The sequence below is a fragment of the Medicago truncatula genome, chromosome 7, assembly GCF_003473485.1.
Source record: "Medicago truncatula cultivar Jemalong A17 chromosome 7, MtrunA17r5.0-ANR, whole genome shotgun sequence".
Classification (NCBI taxonomy): Eukaryota; Viridiplantae; Streptophyta; class Magnoliopsida; order Fabales; family Fabaceae; genus Medicago; species Medicago truncatula.
Genome location: NC_053048.1, coordinates 40,150,083 through 40,164,617, shown reverse-complemented (window position 1 = coordinate 40,164,617; position 14,535 = coordinate 40,150,083). Strand labels below are relative to the sequence as shown.

The 14,535-nt window shown below is 31.9% G+C and overlaps 3 protein-coding genes across 3 annotated transcripts; all 3 read left to right on the top strand.

Moving 5' to 3' along the window:
- Positions 1 to 112: 112 nt before the first annotated feature.
- On the top strand, positions 113 to 1,262 carry LOC11439546 (blue copper protein 1a-like). Its single transcript, XM_003624611.3, has 2 exons — positions 113 to 358; positions 547 to 1,262. Exons 1-2 carry the CDS (start codon positions 193 to 195, stop codon positions 1,074 to 1,076), a joined length of 696 nt encoding a protein of 231 aa, XP_003624659.3. The 5' UTR covers positions 113 to 192; the 3' UTR covers positions 1,077 to 1,262.
- A 2,015-nt stretch (positions 1,263 to 3,277) lies between these two features.
- Positions 3,278 to 4,999, top strand: LOC120577071 (blue copper protein 1a). Its single transcript, XM_039827992.1, has 2 exons — positions 3,278 to 3,443; positions 4,434 to 4,999. The coding sequence occupies exons 1-2, from the start codon at positions 3,278 to 3,280 to the stop codon at positions 4,997 to 4,999; spliced, it is 732 nt and encodes a 243-aa protein (XP_039683926.1).
- Positions 5,000 to 8,228: 3,229 nt separating this feature from the next.
- Positions 8,229 to 11,917, top strand: LOC11429169 (binding partner of ACD11 1). Its single transcript, XM_003624610.4, has 8 exons — positions 8,229 to 8,414; positions 8,548 to 8,651; positions 9,101 to 9,176; positions 10,006 to 10,077; positions 10,162 to 10,224; positions 10,369 to 10,700; positions 11,205 to 11,328; positions 11,505 to 11,917. Exons 1-8 carry the CDS (start codon positions 8,409 to 8,411, stop codon positions 11,523 to 11,525), a joined length of 798 nt encoding a protein of 265 aa, XP_003624658.1. The 5' UTR covers positions 8,229 to 8,408; the 3' UTR covers positions 11,526 to 11,917.
- The last annotated feature ends 2,618 nt before the right edge of the window (positions 11,918 to 14,535 follow it).

Below are 14,535 nucleotides of genomic sequence, written 5' to 3'. Positions count from 1 at the left end.
AGTTAATGGATATAATACTAATCTAGCTGGACCATTGCCGTCCGCGACAGCAAAAAATTATAACAATGGCAACATTCTCCCTTCAGAAGTCTTATATATATGTTCTGTTTTCAATGTCAATCATATCTAAGTCTAACCAAAACAAAGAGAGCAATCTTGGTGCTTAATACAGTGAATTGATCAAAATATATTATGGCTCTTTCTCGTTCTCTTTTCCTCTTTGCTCTCATTGCTACTATCTTCTCAACCATGGCTGTGGCAAAAGATTTTGTAGTTGGAGATGAAAGTGGTTGGACACTTGGGGTTGATTACCAAGCTTGGGCTGCAAACAAGGTCTTTCGTCTCGGAGACACACTCAGTAACCTCATTCTACTCATATTCTTTCTCTATCTCTAATTTCTTCGCTAAATATTGAGAAACTAAATCAATTACATTTTTTTTATAAGTGTAAGAGTCCAGCATAAAATAAGATGAATTTTTTATATGTAGTGTCTAATTAGGAATATAATTAAATTGTAATAAAATGTTGAATTTAATTACTTGCAGCATTCAAGTATGTTGCTTGGAAGGACAATGTGGTGAGAGTGAATGGAAGTGATTTCCAGAGTTGCTCAGTTCCTTGGGCAGCACCAGTGTTAACAAGTGGACATGATAAAATTGCATTGACAACCTATGGGAGAAGATGGTACATTTCAGGTGTTGCCAATCACTGCGAAAATGGACAAAAGCTTTTCATAAATGTTTTACCAAAACAAGATGGTTGGTATCCAGCACCCTCCTCACCTTCAGCCTCCCCCTCACCCTCACCTGTGCCGGCCCCTGAAGCAGCACCGCCTTCAAATGCACCATGGGCTGCTAGCGTGCAGACATCAGAGTTAACTTGGTCTCCGGTGCCCTCGCCCTCACCTACACCAGCCCCTGAAGCCGCACCTCCTTCAAATGCACCATGGGTTGCTAGCGTGCAGGCATCAGAGATAAATTGGTCTCCTGTACCCTCACCTACACCGGCCCCTCAAGCAGCACCACCTTCAAATGCACCATGGACCGCTCCCCGCCGGTCCCTGCTGCAAAAGTAGCTATTCAAAACGATTCACAGGAATCTGATAACTGTTTGAGATTGGATTAGTTCATGTGTCATGTTTCAAAGTGGGGCTATTTTTTCTAGTTACTAAAATCATTAATTATTTATTTTCTTTATGTTGGTGAATTTATTTACACACATAAATAAAAAGAATCACACGTTTCCTAGTGATGATTTCAAATCTGATCTTATAGCTCTTCCTGAATTTCTTACAATGGGGTTGCATTTGTTTTCCTGTCCAATAATAAAATCATGTTGAATTATTTGATATCAAAGAAAATTGTGTACTGGTGTTACTATGATTTATGGTAAATAAAGTTATCTTAAAACTAACATTGAACAAAGTAGAACTTTCTTATTAGTATTGCAAAGTAGACAGGTTTTTGAATGGCTTGTCGAGCCGGACAGCGACGCATAGTCCGCAAAAAATAAAACACCGCATAGCTCAAGCCTGGCCTTGTCAAGCCGGACAGCAGTGCGTGTGATAGTCATGTGACCTTTGTCATCTCCCGTATACAAAATTCGGTAACTCTTGGATAACACCCCAATGAGGCATACCTTCACTATATAAACCCATGTGTTGTGTGAAGTCTCTCTTATCCGGGACTTCTAGGAACTTTTCAATTACACATTTTGTTCCAACAATTCATATGTGAGAGAAAGCAAAGAATGAAAAATTAAATACTAATAATGCATAACTAAAAGTTTCTCTTCTTTTCAATGTATTTGTGAAAAAGATAATATAAACCAAATTGCAAAGTCAGAAAATATATTTTATGTCTATATCAAGTGCAATGATATTGTTTATGAATGTTCTATGCATTCGGAGCAAGCATGGATTGATGAAATTAAAGGTCATACAATTGACGAAATTGAAGACTTTCAAATCACACCTTCAAGAACTATTAAGAATTCACATGATTAAATCTTAAGCTCATAAGCATCACATCCGTGAAGATGTCTATCCTTCATGCTGATATCAAAGCCGCGATGCGATGCTTTCTAGAGACACAAAAGCATTTATTTATCATTCCATATAAAAACGTTTTCTCAAAATCCAAAGAATTCTCTATTTTTCTCTTTACTCCTCCCCACATACCTCCCCTCTTCAAACTCGTAAACAAAGCGAAAGGGTTTTGTTTGGTGTTGTTATGTCATTATTTCATTTAGTGTGATAGGCCCGATAAAGCACGTTCCTCTTCATCAATTCAAGGTCTTGCTCTTTCATATTTGGAGATTTCGTTTACTCTCCCCCAACACAAGTTTCAACTCACAGACTCGAAAAAAGTCAAAATGAATATTTTTTTGTCGTTCGGAACTATACCTCTAGATGATTTGATAGTGTGATAGACTCAATCAGTCTAGTTTCTCTTCATCAATTCAAGATGTTACATTCCATGGTTCTCCTTCTTCGTTTGTCAATGTTATTAATTTGTTAGTATATTTTTGGTATCATAATGGATTTGTTAGAATTACAGTGGACCACCATAATTTTACATGAGCTACACTCCGTAGCTTTCGAATAATTATGACAATACATTGCGACTTGCAAAAACTCTCCAACATATCAAACATATTTAAAGAGCGGTGCTATTTCTCCTTAGAGATTTTGTCCCGAATTGCTAGAGAAAACTAAATGCCCAATCAAATTCCTTCCTGGCCATAAATCAAGGGAGGTGGTGGACCATAATTTTGGGAATTTTGGGAAAATATTGAGACATATTTTCTCATGAAACTCTCGGGACAATAAATGTCTCAAGACATAGCATTTTTCTAATTTAAATATTTTCAAAGGTGTTGAGAAAGAAATTTTAAAACAACTTGATCATAATAATTAATTAATTCTAAATCTAAAACAGATTTCGAATTGATGGCCATTTGGGTCAATTTACGTGGTTGGATTTAGCCAGAGGAATATATTTGACAAGATTGAACATTCTTGTATTTTAAACTTTATATTGTTTACATACCGTTATTTCCTATAGTCTCCAAACAATGTTAATGGTAAAATTAATAATCAAGCCGGACCATATATAGCCGTCCGTGACAGCAAAATTAAATATAACAATGGCACCATTAATTCTCCCTACATAAGTCTTATATATATGTTCTAATTTTAATGTCAATCATATCTAACCAAAACAAAAAAAGAGCAACATTCGTACTTCTCATAAAGTGAATTGATCAAGCAATATTATGGCTCTTTCTCGTGTTCTTTTTCTCTTTGCTCTCATTGCTACTATCTTTTCAACCATGGCTGTGGCAAAAGATTTTGTAGTTGGAGATGAACGTGGTTGGAAATTAGGGGTTGATTATCAATATTGGGCTGCAAACAAAGTCTTTCGTGTAGGGGACACACTCAGTAAGCTCATTATATTCTTAGTCTTTCATCTCTAATTTTGTCGTTAAATTCTTTGAAAAATTAAAACTCATGATCAATTTCATTTTTATTTTACTTTCATTGGTTACTCAACTTTTTTTTATAGATTTATGAGAAAATAATATATATGTAAGTTATGCATATTACTTTCGTCTCTATGGATATAATTTATTTCATGGAGAGACCTATCAATAAAGGTGTGGAGGTAAAATTCTACCTTAAAATGGGGGCAATAGTTTCATCCTAAATTTGTATCAATACAAAAATGTGGGGACAAATGTCCCTATTGGGATTTTTAATTTATTCTAAGTAACATGTATTTCAGTGTGTTTGGTTGGACGTTATAATTCAAAATCTTGCCTCCCAAGGCTGAGAAAACATGAAAATAACGAGTCAAGATCATCTCCATTTCAAATTCTCTTCATTTCCTTCATTTAGAGAGATAAGATAAAAAAATCTTGAAAAAAATAGAAAGTAAATAATGATGGTGGGATCCATTTAATTAAATTATTCAATATCTCTTTTTTTTGTCTATCTTTCTAAATTATATATACTCCATTTATTTTAACAAATGGAGAGGATATTAACTCGAAAATAACAAAGCTTAGATTTGTAGAGTTTGCTAAAACGTAAGTTGGTGGGTATCGCACCATGTAAACAAACACATGCTTTATTTGACTCAAAGTAGACCGAAGAGATTAAAGTCAATAGAAGTTGGATGTAATGACCAATGACCACCTTTGTTTGTTATTTTATCTTTCTCATGAGCCCACTCTTTTTAAAGAGAAGAATTGCAATTAAATAAACAAAACCTTCTTAAAAATTGATACTAATTTTACTTGCACAAAAACTTTAATGTGAATCATAAACATAATTTAACTTTTTAAATGTAAGCTTATTTTGCCCCCAACATAAAATTTATGGGTCCATCCTTAACTAATTTGTGATAAAAATGTTGAATTTAACTTGCAGCATTCAACTATGTTGGTGGTAAGGACAATGTGGTGAGAGTGAATGGAAGTGATTTCCAGAGTTGCTCAATTCCTTGGAGAGCACCAGTGTTAACTAGTGGACATGATACAATTTTATTGACAACCTATGGAAGAAGATGGTACATTTCAGGTGCTGCTCATCACTGCAATCTTGGCCAAAAGCTTTTCATAAACGTGCAGCCACCACAGTTTGGTTGGTCTCCAGTACCCTCACCTTCAGCCTCCCCGTCACCCTCACCTGTGCCGACTCCTGAAGCAGCACCACCTTCAAATGCGCCATGGGCTGCTAGCGTGCAGACATCAGAAATAACTTCGTCTCCGGTACCCTCACCCTCACCTACACCGGCCCATGAAGCAGCACCGTCTTCAAATGCACCATGGGCTGCTGGCGCGCAGACATCAGAGATAACTTGGTCTCCGGTGCCCTCACCTACACCGTCCCCTGAAGTAGCACCGCCTTCAAATGCACCATGGACCGCTGCCCGCCGGTCCCTACTGCCAAAGAAGCTATTCAAAATGATTCACAGAAATTTGATAGCTGTTTGAGATTGGAGTAATACATGTATGATGTTATAAATAGGGGCTGTTTTTTTTTTCTTGTTACTAGTAATAATTAACCCCTTTTGTTATCATTAATTATTTATTTTGTTTATGTTTATGAATGTATTGAGATACATTTATTTTTTGAATAAAAAAAAAAATCATGTTTGAATTAGATTGGGATTGCATTCGTTTTTTTTTTGGTAGATAAATGAGATGACAAAATCATCATAAAACTCACACACACAAAATAGAATGTCGGAGTTCAAACTCCGATCATGACGTCCGACCTAACAATTTCGTTTTCCCGTCTAATAATAAAATCATGTGGAATTATTTTATCGAAGAAAGTTGTGCAATGGATACTACTATGATTTAATGTAAACAAAATCATCTTAAAATTAATATTGGACAAAACAGAACTTTCAATTATGTTTCGAATGAAAAGTAGATTAGTCAACTTTGATACACTTGGAACTATTTTCTCTAGGCAATCCAAAACACAAATCCTAATCACATTCACATCTTCACAAAGTCGTGTAGGAGAATGAAGAAGAATTATTTGTGGTCTACAACAAATCAAGAAAAACAACGAGTGATGTATTAAATACTAATAATGCAGAACGAAGCTTCTACTATTCTTTTCATTGTGCTTGATTAAAGTTAAAAATCGCAACTATCAAATGAGGTTAAATCAGAATATTCAATTTCTTTTTCATGTGTGTTGGTTCTAGTCTCGTCTCTCATGATTTTGTCCTTTTCAACTATTTTTATTAGATTAATAATAATATATTATTTTGGCTTAAAAAATGTTTAATTTCAAATATATGCACATGTGTCGGTTAAGGTGTATGTATAACGAAGCAAAGCATGCCGGTAAACGTTCGATGAACCAACCGGCGATCGAGCAGAATCATCATGACTTGCGACTTAAACAATGGCCACCCATTTTTATGTGTCTTTTTACGTTTCTAACCCCCTCAATTTTATATTTCAAACCAAGCTTGGTGTAGCACTTCATATGAATAATATACTTTTTTACACAAACATGGTTTAGTGTTTGAACACATTAAATACACTCTTATTTATTCAGTTTAAATATTAATTTCTTTTGGAAAATGTTGTTAAAATACAATTAAAAAGTTATCTAAATTGAATATTTACTCCAAAAAATGGTTTTTTAATAATTTAAAAAAAAAAGTTAAATGAAAAGTTATCCAAAAATTTATTTTAATTTGTTTTGGAGTATCAACCATTTTAAAGAGATCCTAAAAAGACTATGATAAAGAGAATGATGATTTTGAGTCTTTTTTTATACTAGAATAATTTGTATGCATCTTCTTCTTTTTTTCCTTCTTTTTATTTAGATAAATGATTTTCACATATATTAAGTTATTTTTGTAGTTTCACCCTCGGACTCTAATGTTATGTTTTGTACTTTGTCTTATGCAGCGTTGTTTGATTTTTTTTTTTGGGAAATGTAATGTTTTTTTTTTGTCTTGTTCTTGTGTTCGTTTGGTTTCTATTAAAATATTAGCTTCAATCAATTACGAATCCAATCAATAACTTGAGCATCGACAATGCAGATTCGAAAGTATAAATATTTTGGTTGCTTTGATTTTTTTCATATTGTTTGCAACCATTTTGTCATTGTTTGTTATTAATTCATGAGTTTGTTCACATATTCAACTTTTACGTTTTTAACGATATTGAATAATTTACAATTGTCTTTGAACGAACGAATATCATTTTGTTAAAAAAAAAAAAATCAATAACTAAAAAAAGTTGCGTACCTTTCACTTATTCATGCGACAATTATGATAATAAACATTGACTAAATAAATATTTTTATTAGATAGACAAAATGACAAATAACCATTAAAATTCACACAAACAATCGAAGAGAGTGACAACTAGGGTACCCATGGAAGAATGGTGGGTAATTTACCCCAACCAATGAACATTAACCTTTTTAGGTGGTATCCATAAACTATCTTGACCCCACCAATAAATTGCTCATTATGATTGGTTGGTGGGTAAATTACCCACTATTTTTTAAAGGTAATCTAGAAAAAACCATGGAAGAGACAAAGTTTATCCATTTTTGTCATTGAACTATGGACATGTAGACTTAAATAAATCGATTTAACTCATCAATTCAATCTTATTGATGCTTAGTATTTCATCAATGGTCTAATAAATTACTGGACTATAAAAAAATGAAAAAAAATATAAAATACATTTGAATATAGAAAATTGAAATGAAATTCATGGTAATTGGTATGATCCACACCGTAGTGGATGGTCCGAATCATAGTCACGAACCATTGAGATAATTTTGAATTCCTTTTGACAACAGTCATATGAACAAATTGAATATTCATTTGGTAAATTGAATATTCTCTCCGGTTGAAAAAATTTCATGTTTTTTCCCATTGAAACCAATCTTCCACCATTCTTTTCTAGTACTTTTACTTTTTTTTTTTTTTTTTTACAATACCATTCAACCACCATTATTCTCTTTTTCCTATATTAGAGGAAAACACTTCCCGTAAAAAATTGATCAATTATTTTAATGATATATATCATAATCCAAACAAATTAATGAGGAAACCATTATTCTCCATTCTATATTTTTTAAATACATTTTAGCTAACCAGTAAAAAAATTCCTTGTTTAAAAAAATTTAAAAAATTTACTTTTTAATTTATTAATAATAAGAATATTTGTTAGGCATAATTAATTGATGAGAACAAATATGGAATTACAGCAGAGCAACTGCATTGTGCAAGCATTGTAACAAGTCAATAACAATGTTTTGTTACACTCTATTTATTTTTTGTGAGAAAATCAATGTGAAAATTGGTCATACTAACCAACAAGGATCTCAATCTAGCTTACATCAGACCCAAATTTGACCTGATTTTTTTTTTTTTTAACATAGAAGATTAAAGTATTTTAAAATCATATTTATCTATAAAAAATCATATTTATTCTTTAAAAATACATGACAAAAAAAATTCAAGTAGACCCCAAAAAAAAAAAAAAAAGGTCAAGTAGATAGTACTCTCCATTTCATATATATTTTTTTCAGATACATTTTACTTTTTTTAGGAAAAATATATTTTAGTTAACTAGTAAAAATTTCCCTTATTTATTAATAAAAAATTGATCAAAAGGACAAAAATGGAATTACAGTAGAGTGTGCAACTGGAAACAAAGCATTGTAACAAATGAATAACAATGTTTGGTCTTTAACAACGAACGAGGTACCATTCATCATTACATTCTTTGCCTTGTCACACATTCTCTCTCTCTCTCTTTCTCTTTTCTCTTCTGTCACTTTTGAACGCTGCACACAACACAACCTTTTCTCTTCAACTACTCTTCTTCACTTCAACTCTCTCATATCATAATGCAGGTTAAAGCCTCTTCAACTTCATCCAATTCAAAAACAAACAAAAAAACATCTTTTTTTGTTTTTTCTTGTTCTAACTTGAGTTTAATTTGTTTTTTTCTTTCTGGGTTTCTCTTGTTTTTCTTGAATATTTCAGACAAGGACGGTTCAAGTGAAGCAACTTTCAGATCTAGCTACTGAGAGGGAGATTCATGAATTCTTTTCATTTTCTGGTGAAATTGAACACATTCAGATCGTTAGGTGGGTTATTTCAATTCTAAAATTTAACCTTTTTCTATATTTTGATATACCCCTTTTGTTTGTTATATGCAATTTTTGGTTTTTTGTTCTTGAAGGCAAATTTGGAGGAGGGTTATAAACCACAAATAAATCATGGGGTGTTTTTAATTTTGATTTTTGATTGTACAAATTGTATTAATTAATCCAAAATAAGCCAAAACATAATGGGACAGTTGTTAGGTTTTTGTTTTTTGTTTTGGAATTTTTGTGAGGGGTTACATATGTAGGGTGTAGTGTAAATTGAACTGCCATAGTCCACTATGTTTGAATTATTGTTTTGGATTGAAATTTAAAACAATATGCAGTTTAAATTTAGCTTGAAACTTGCCGCTTTTTCGCATTTTTTTCCGCGTTTGTTAGAGAAGTTAAATCCATACGATGTTTGTTCATATTGTGTTTGCTTGTTGCAGAGAATATGGAAAACCAAAGACTGCATTTGTGACATTTAAAGATCCCAGAGCGCTTGAAATTGCGTTATTGTTATCGGTAATTTCTCTTTTCTTTTCAAAAGTTTTTAGTGGAGCTGTGGTAACTTATTCATTGTCAAGTTTGATTTTTGGAGTCGGTTTGGGTAAAATTTTGAATGAAAACTTGTAGGGAAATGAAGTAGAAGTGATCCTACTATGATTATGAGTCTTCTAGTAACCAGTAGTTTTTTGCTTAAGTTAAATTTAGTTTCTGGATCGTAGATAAAAAAAATTATTTTCTGCATGTCAACGGTTTTAGAAGCTCTATTATCCAACTTCTTCACAACCAAAACTTATAAGAGCATTGTTTGTTAAGAATTGAATACTTATCTCAATTGAGTAGCTCTCATAAAACAGAAGGTAATCTAAGCCAGGTTTTGGTCATTATGAAAATGTCTACGTTGACAAAGGGTACAAATTTTCATTTGGTTTATAATTTATGTTTGTTGTACATGTTAAAAAACTATTCCATTTTCAATTTTGTGAAGGATAATTGGACACTTAAGTGAATCCTTTTGACTTGTTATGATTTTAAGATTGGATTTGAGTTGATCATTTTGAAAATCAGAAAGTAAGAACTTTTGAAGGAAACTAAGATTGTCTTAGATGACATTTTACAGTTTATTTTGTTTAGATTGCGATTACAAATAGTTTTTTTTGTATTTTAATTTATTATGCTTTATGCTAATATTCATCTGGTAGAACAAATTTCTTGCTCTTAAAATTATGACTTCTTTTCACAGTAGAACAAAAACTATTTTACCCTATCTATGTTCTTTTGGATATGTTTCATTAGTATTATCAAGTCAATTGCTCGTTGGTCTGAAGCTTTATTGTCTATATATCAGGGAGCAACAATAGTAGATCAGATTGTGAGTATAAGTCCAGTCGAGAACTATGTTGCAAATCGTGAGACGCAGGTAACTGTACCAAATACCAATTGCTTTTAATTAAATGTCTGCATATTTATATAAACAGGTACTTATCAAAAGTAATTTATGTAGGAAGTAGGGGTGGTAGAATATGCTATAAATATTGCTCCTGAAGATGCCGCATCGAATACTGAGGTAAAAACCAAAATACAAATATAAATTTTTGCATGATCGGTTTCCTGATGAGTAGTTAACCATGATCATGATTGCTACAACAGTTTAGATTGTGTTCCTGTTTTTGCGATTGAGCTTATGATCTTCTATCTACATCTCTTTCAGGAGGAGAAACCCGGTGGAAGAATATATCTTAGTAAAGCACAAGATGTGGTTACAACTATGCTGGCAAAAGGATCGGCGATAAGACAAGACGCTGTGAACAAAGCTAAAGCATTTGATGAGAAGCATCAGTTGACTGCCAATGCATCTGCAAAGGTCAGTAATTTTGACAAGAGAGTTGGACTGACAGAGAAATTGACAGTTGGACTCTCTGTAGTGAATGAGAAAGTGAAGTCTGTGGATCAGAGGCTACATGTTTCAGATAAAACAATGGCAGCAATATTTGCCGCCGAGAGGAAGTTGAATGATACTGGATCAGCTGTCAAAACAAGCAGGTTTGGACTTTGGTTATATGATACCTTATCTTCATTGCAGCATCTGCATTATGATGATTTTTATATTAAATTGTTATGGTCTGGTGGTATTATTCAATTGGGAATATATAATGATGACGAAATGAAATTTTGGGGACTATTTAGTTGGAGAAAACATTTCCTGTTTCCATTTTTTATTGCAAAACGCTTGTTTTCACTAGGTTTCTTGTTTTAAAAGATTTGTAAATGAAATTGTGAAGACAACTGTTTTTTCCACTGATTCCTACACACATTTTGTAAACAGGAAATAAAGCGAGTTTCACAATTAAAATGAAAACTACAAATGGAAACTTAAAATATTTTTTTCATACCAAATAGGCCGATGGTCATGTTTCAATGTTTCTGGAGTTGGTGAGAAATGATATATCACATATACATAATACATGGACCTTGTGGCTGTATTAATTTGACCCTATGTTGTATATTATTTTTGAACGTTAATGCTGATAAAATGTGTGCATGCAGATATGTGACTGCTGGAACAACATGGTTAACTGGTGCATTTAGCAAGGTGGCAAGGGCTGGAAACGTTGCTGGAACTAAAACTAGAGAGAAGTTTAATATGGCTGTTTCAAACTTGACATCAAAGGTTGGATATTAGCTCTTGCCGTGTCAAACTAAAGATAATAGAAATTTTATACTTGTAATTTGTTTGTCGAGAGAACAGAACTTATATCGAGTGGAAGAGAACATACATGTTGTTACTTTAAATCTTCAACTAAAATTTGATGTCTGATTGATTGAATTTTTCATGTATTGATGCAGGAAACTTCATTAGTTGTATAGGCCAGAATTTCAGAAGGTCTCAAGTGAAGAACTCTTTCAGAACTGTTGTGTTAAAAAGGTTTGATCTTTGTGATCATGAACTGCTTCTTTCTCTGCTTCAACAGTTCAATGCTTGTTCTAGCAGCAACTATAGTGATTCAATTCAATCCAATTTTTTGTATTCTTTTTTCAATCTAGTGTTTTTTAGCTGTTGCTTCTATGTAATTGGTGATTTTGGCCTCTCTTTTTCCCCCTCTTTACTTTTTGTCTATAGGAAATTATAGGTGTGATGCAATTGTATTTCTTTTCTCATGGTTGAAATTTTTTAGCTGTGTTGTGCTTGTAAGATAAAATCTTGTTTTTGTTATCAACACTTCAAAGATTTCTGTGAGAAATTTTTATCTTATAGACTACTTTATTTTATATCTTTGTTGCTACAAAAAATGAAAATTGTATAGATATTTGTGTTGTATACGTAAACATGGACCATAAATTAACGAATTCAGTCAACTGTGCTACACTTTGACCATGCTGTAAGCACAATAATTAGGATTCTTCCATGTGAAATGATGGAAATAAGAACACTCCAACTTTTGACCAACATGATGGTAGCTGTCGGGTAATGAAAGGGTGGTGCAAAGACAAAATTTAAAAAGAAAAAAATGTATTGTCTCTTTATTCATATGTTAGCTGTGTAATTTAATTTTTCTTATTTTAATCAAGGGTCTGTTTCTGTCATTATCTCTAATAAAATACCATTGATTTGAATTGAATGATGCATTTGGATGCTCTATAGTGATTGAATTTTGGCCATTCAAAGAGGCATGTATTAATCTTGATTATCTAACATTCCTGGCTATTTATTGAGCCTCTTTCATTTTACACCATTTGGAATTATAGAAGCTACAGCACCACTGAGCTATAGCTAGCAATGGTAGGTCACCATACTTCAAAATAATTGTCGATCATATCACACTTTTCTTAAAATTAAAATGGGAGATCATTTCACTCTTTGTAGTTCTGAAGATATTTGAATAGCATTTTACTATTTATTAAATTAATCTCAGTTGTGTGTGTGTAGAATTAGCATTGAAACATATGAGAATTAAAACAATATGGGAATAATTATTTGCAAAACATTAATTACCTCTCGATCGGACTTTGGATCATCGAAACCACTTCACCCTAAGAATTAGAGGATTAATATTAAAAAAATTGTCTTGTTATCGAGTGCCCCAATAACATTGTTTAAGGGGTTAATTGTCAAAATTGACCTTGTAATATACATGAAGTCTAAACAATGATCCTATAAAATAAAAAACACATATTATAACCCTGTAATTTGAGATTTTTTTCCCATTTTTGACCCTTTAATATATGCAACGTCCAAAAGAGCGACCTAGAGGTTGAATTTTTCTATGATTTTTTTCAGACATGTTTAGGACGTTAAAATATGGTTTTAAACAAAAAAAAAATAGAATTGTCCAAATAGAATCGAACTAATTATGAATTTTTAAAGTGCAAAAAAATAAAAAAAACAAAACAACGGATATCTTGACCGAGAAATCGTTTTTTGAGTTTATTGTTTGCAAAGACATCTATAAAAATGCATAAAAAGAATCAAAAGTTTCATATCATTTCTAAGATTTTTCTATTTATTTTTACTTTTAAGTCAAAACGTGTAAAATTGCAATTTAGTACCAAGTTAGAATGTACTCACGGATCAAATTCCGTTCTCCAATTTTGTAGACATATTTGAAACATAATAATAACTTTCACCATGAAATTTTTGAGTTTTTGAACGAGTGATAAATTAATTATGAATTGTTTAAGAAATTCATAATTATGAGGAGTAAAAATTCATAATTAATCCGTCCTAGTCGGAAAAATTTAATTATTTGTGTAAAGGCATATTTTAACGTTCTAGAGATGCATGAAAAAAATCATGAAAAATTTCAGCCTCTGACTACTTTTTTGGACTACTTTTTTGGACTACGCATATATTAGAGGGTCAAAACAAAAAGAATCTCAAATTACATGATTAAAATATATGTTTTTTATTTACAATGTTATTTTTCACACATCAAGTATATTATAGGGTCAATTCAAACAATTAACCCTTCAACCAAGAGAATAAAGTCATTGAACTTTAAACATAACTCTTCTCAACATAATAAAACACAACTTCTCATCAAAACTTACCTCTTTAGATTTGTTAAGCATTGTTGTTATAACACTCATTAGCATTTCTGAAAAATTAAAATACAATGGGACCTTTAAGATTTGGGTAAATTAGGCAATTGAAGCAGTAGTGTTACATTTTATTTTTATTTACTCGCAATTATATAGTAGAGTCGAAAATTAATTTGATACCAAAACAAACAGCAAAATCATTACCATTTAGTATTTTTCTTTTCGTATTTTTTTGCTGTGAAGTAAAATCCCATAAAAAAAATATACACAAAAATAACCCTTATAATTTATTATTATATTGTTCAAGTATTTATGCATATTCATTGGTTATTACTAGAAAAATTTCTAATTTGATATTCATAATACAGTGAAAACTAAAAAGTATCTATTAATTTTGTAGATAATTACTCTCTAGCGAAGAACTCGACTGACCACCTTCAATGAAATCCCTCTTTCAAAGTGCATCTTTTTCATATAATAGAACTCAAACTCCATACCTTGTTTAAGAATATTATCTTTGACTTGACTTTTGGAATAACCAAAATTGATTGTAGAAATAGTGTAAAATTAATTTTGACATGTTTGATTGTTGTTGAGTGATAAATATTTTTAACTATAAATCTAACCACTCAAGTAAGCTTCCGACTAAAACTAACGTATGGAAATTAAAATTTTGTAACCACTTTTTCAAGTCTAAACACCAATTCAAGCCTGTGGTTGAGTGCAAAACCATGGTGGTACTGTCTGTCTGTTAAACCTAAAGCTACTCCTACGAGAGTGTGGGGGCACAAACCAGCTAAGTGTGTGTTTGAAAAACTATGCAACCAAGGTGGTACCA

What these genes read in the sequence shown, in the direction of transcription:
- LOC11439546 (XM_003624611.3), top strand. Translation starts at nt 193, where the DNA reads ATGGCTCTTTCTCGTTCTCTTTTCCTCTTTGCTCTCATTGCTACTATC. An exon ending in TCGTCTCGGAGACACACTCA is followed by an intron (nt 359 to 546) that starts GTAACCTCATTC and finishes AATTACTTGCAG; the next exon opens with CATTCAAGTATGTTGCTTGG.
- LOC120577071 (XM_039827992.1), top strand. Translation starts at nt 3,278, where the DNA reads ATGGCTCTTTCTCGTGTTCTTTTTCTCTTTGCTCTCATTGCTACTATC. An exon ending in TCGTGTAGGGGACACACTCA is followed by an intron (nt 3,444 to 4,433) that starts GTAAGCTCATTA and finishes TTTAACTTGCAG; the next exon opens with CATTCAACTATGTTGGTGGT.
- LOC11429169 (XM_003624610.4), top strand. An exon ending in TTGCAAATCGTGAGACGCAG is followed by an intron (nt 10,078 to 10,161) that starts GTAACTGTACCA and finishes TAATTTATGTAG; the next exon opens with GAAGTAGGGGTGGTAGAATA. An exon ending in TCAGCTGTCAAAACAAGCAG is followed by an intron (nt 10,701 to 11,204) that starts GTTTGGACTTTG and finishes GTGTGCATGCAG; the next exon opens with ATATGTGACTGCTGGAACAA.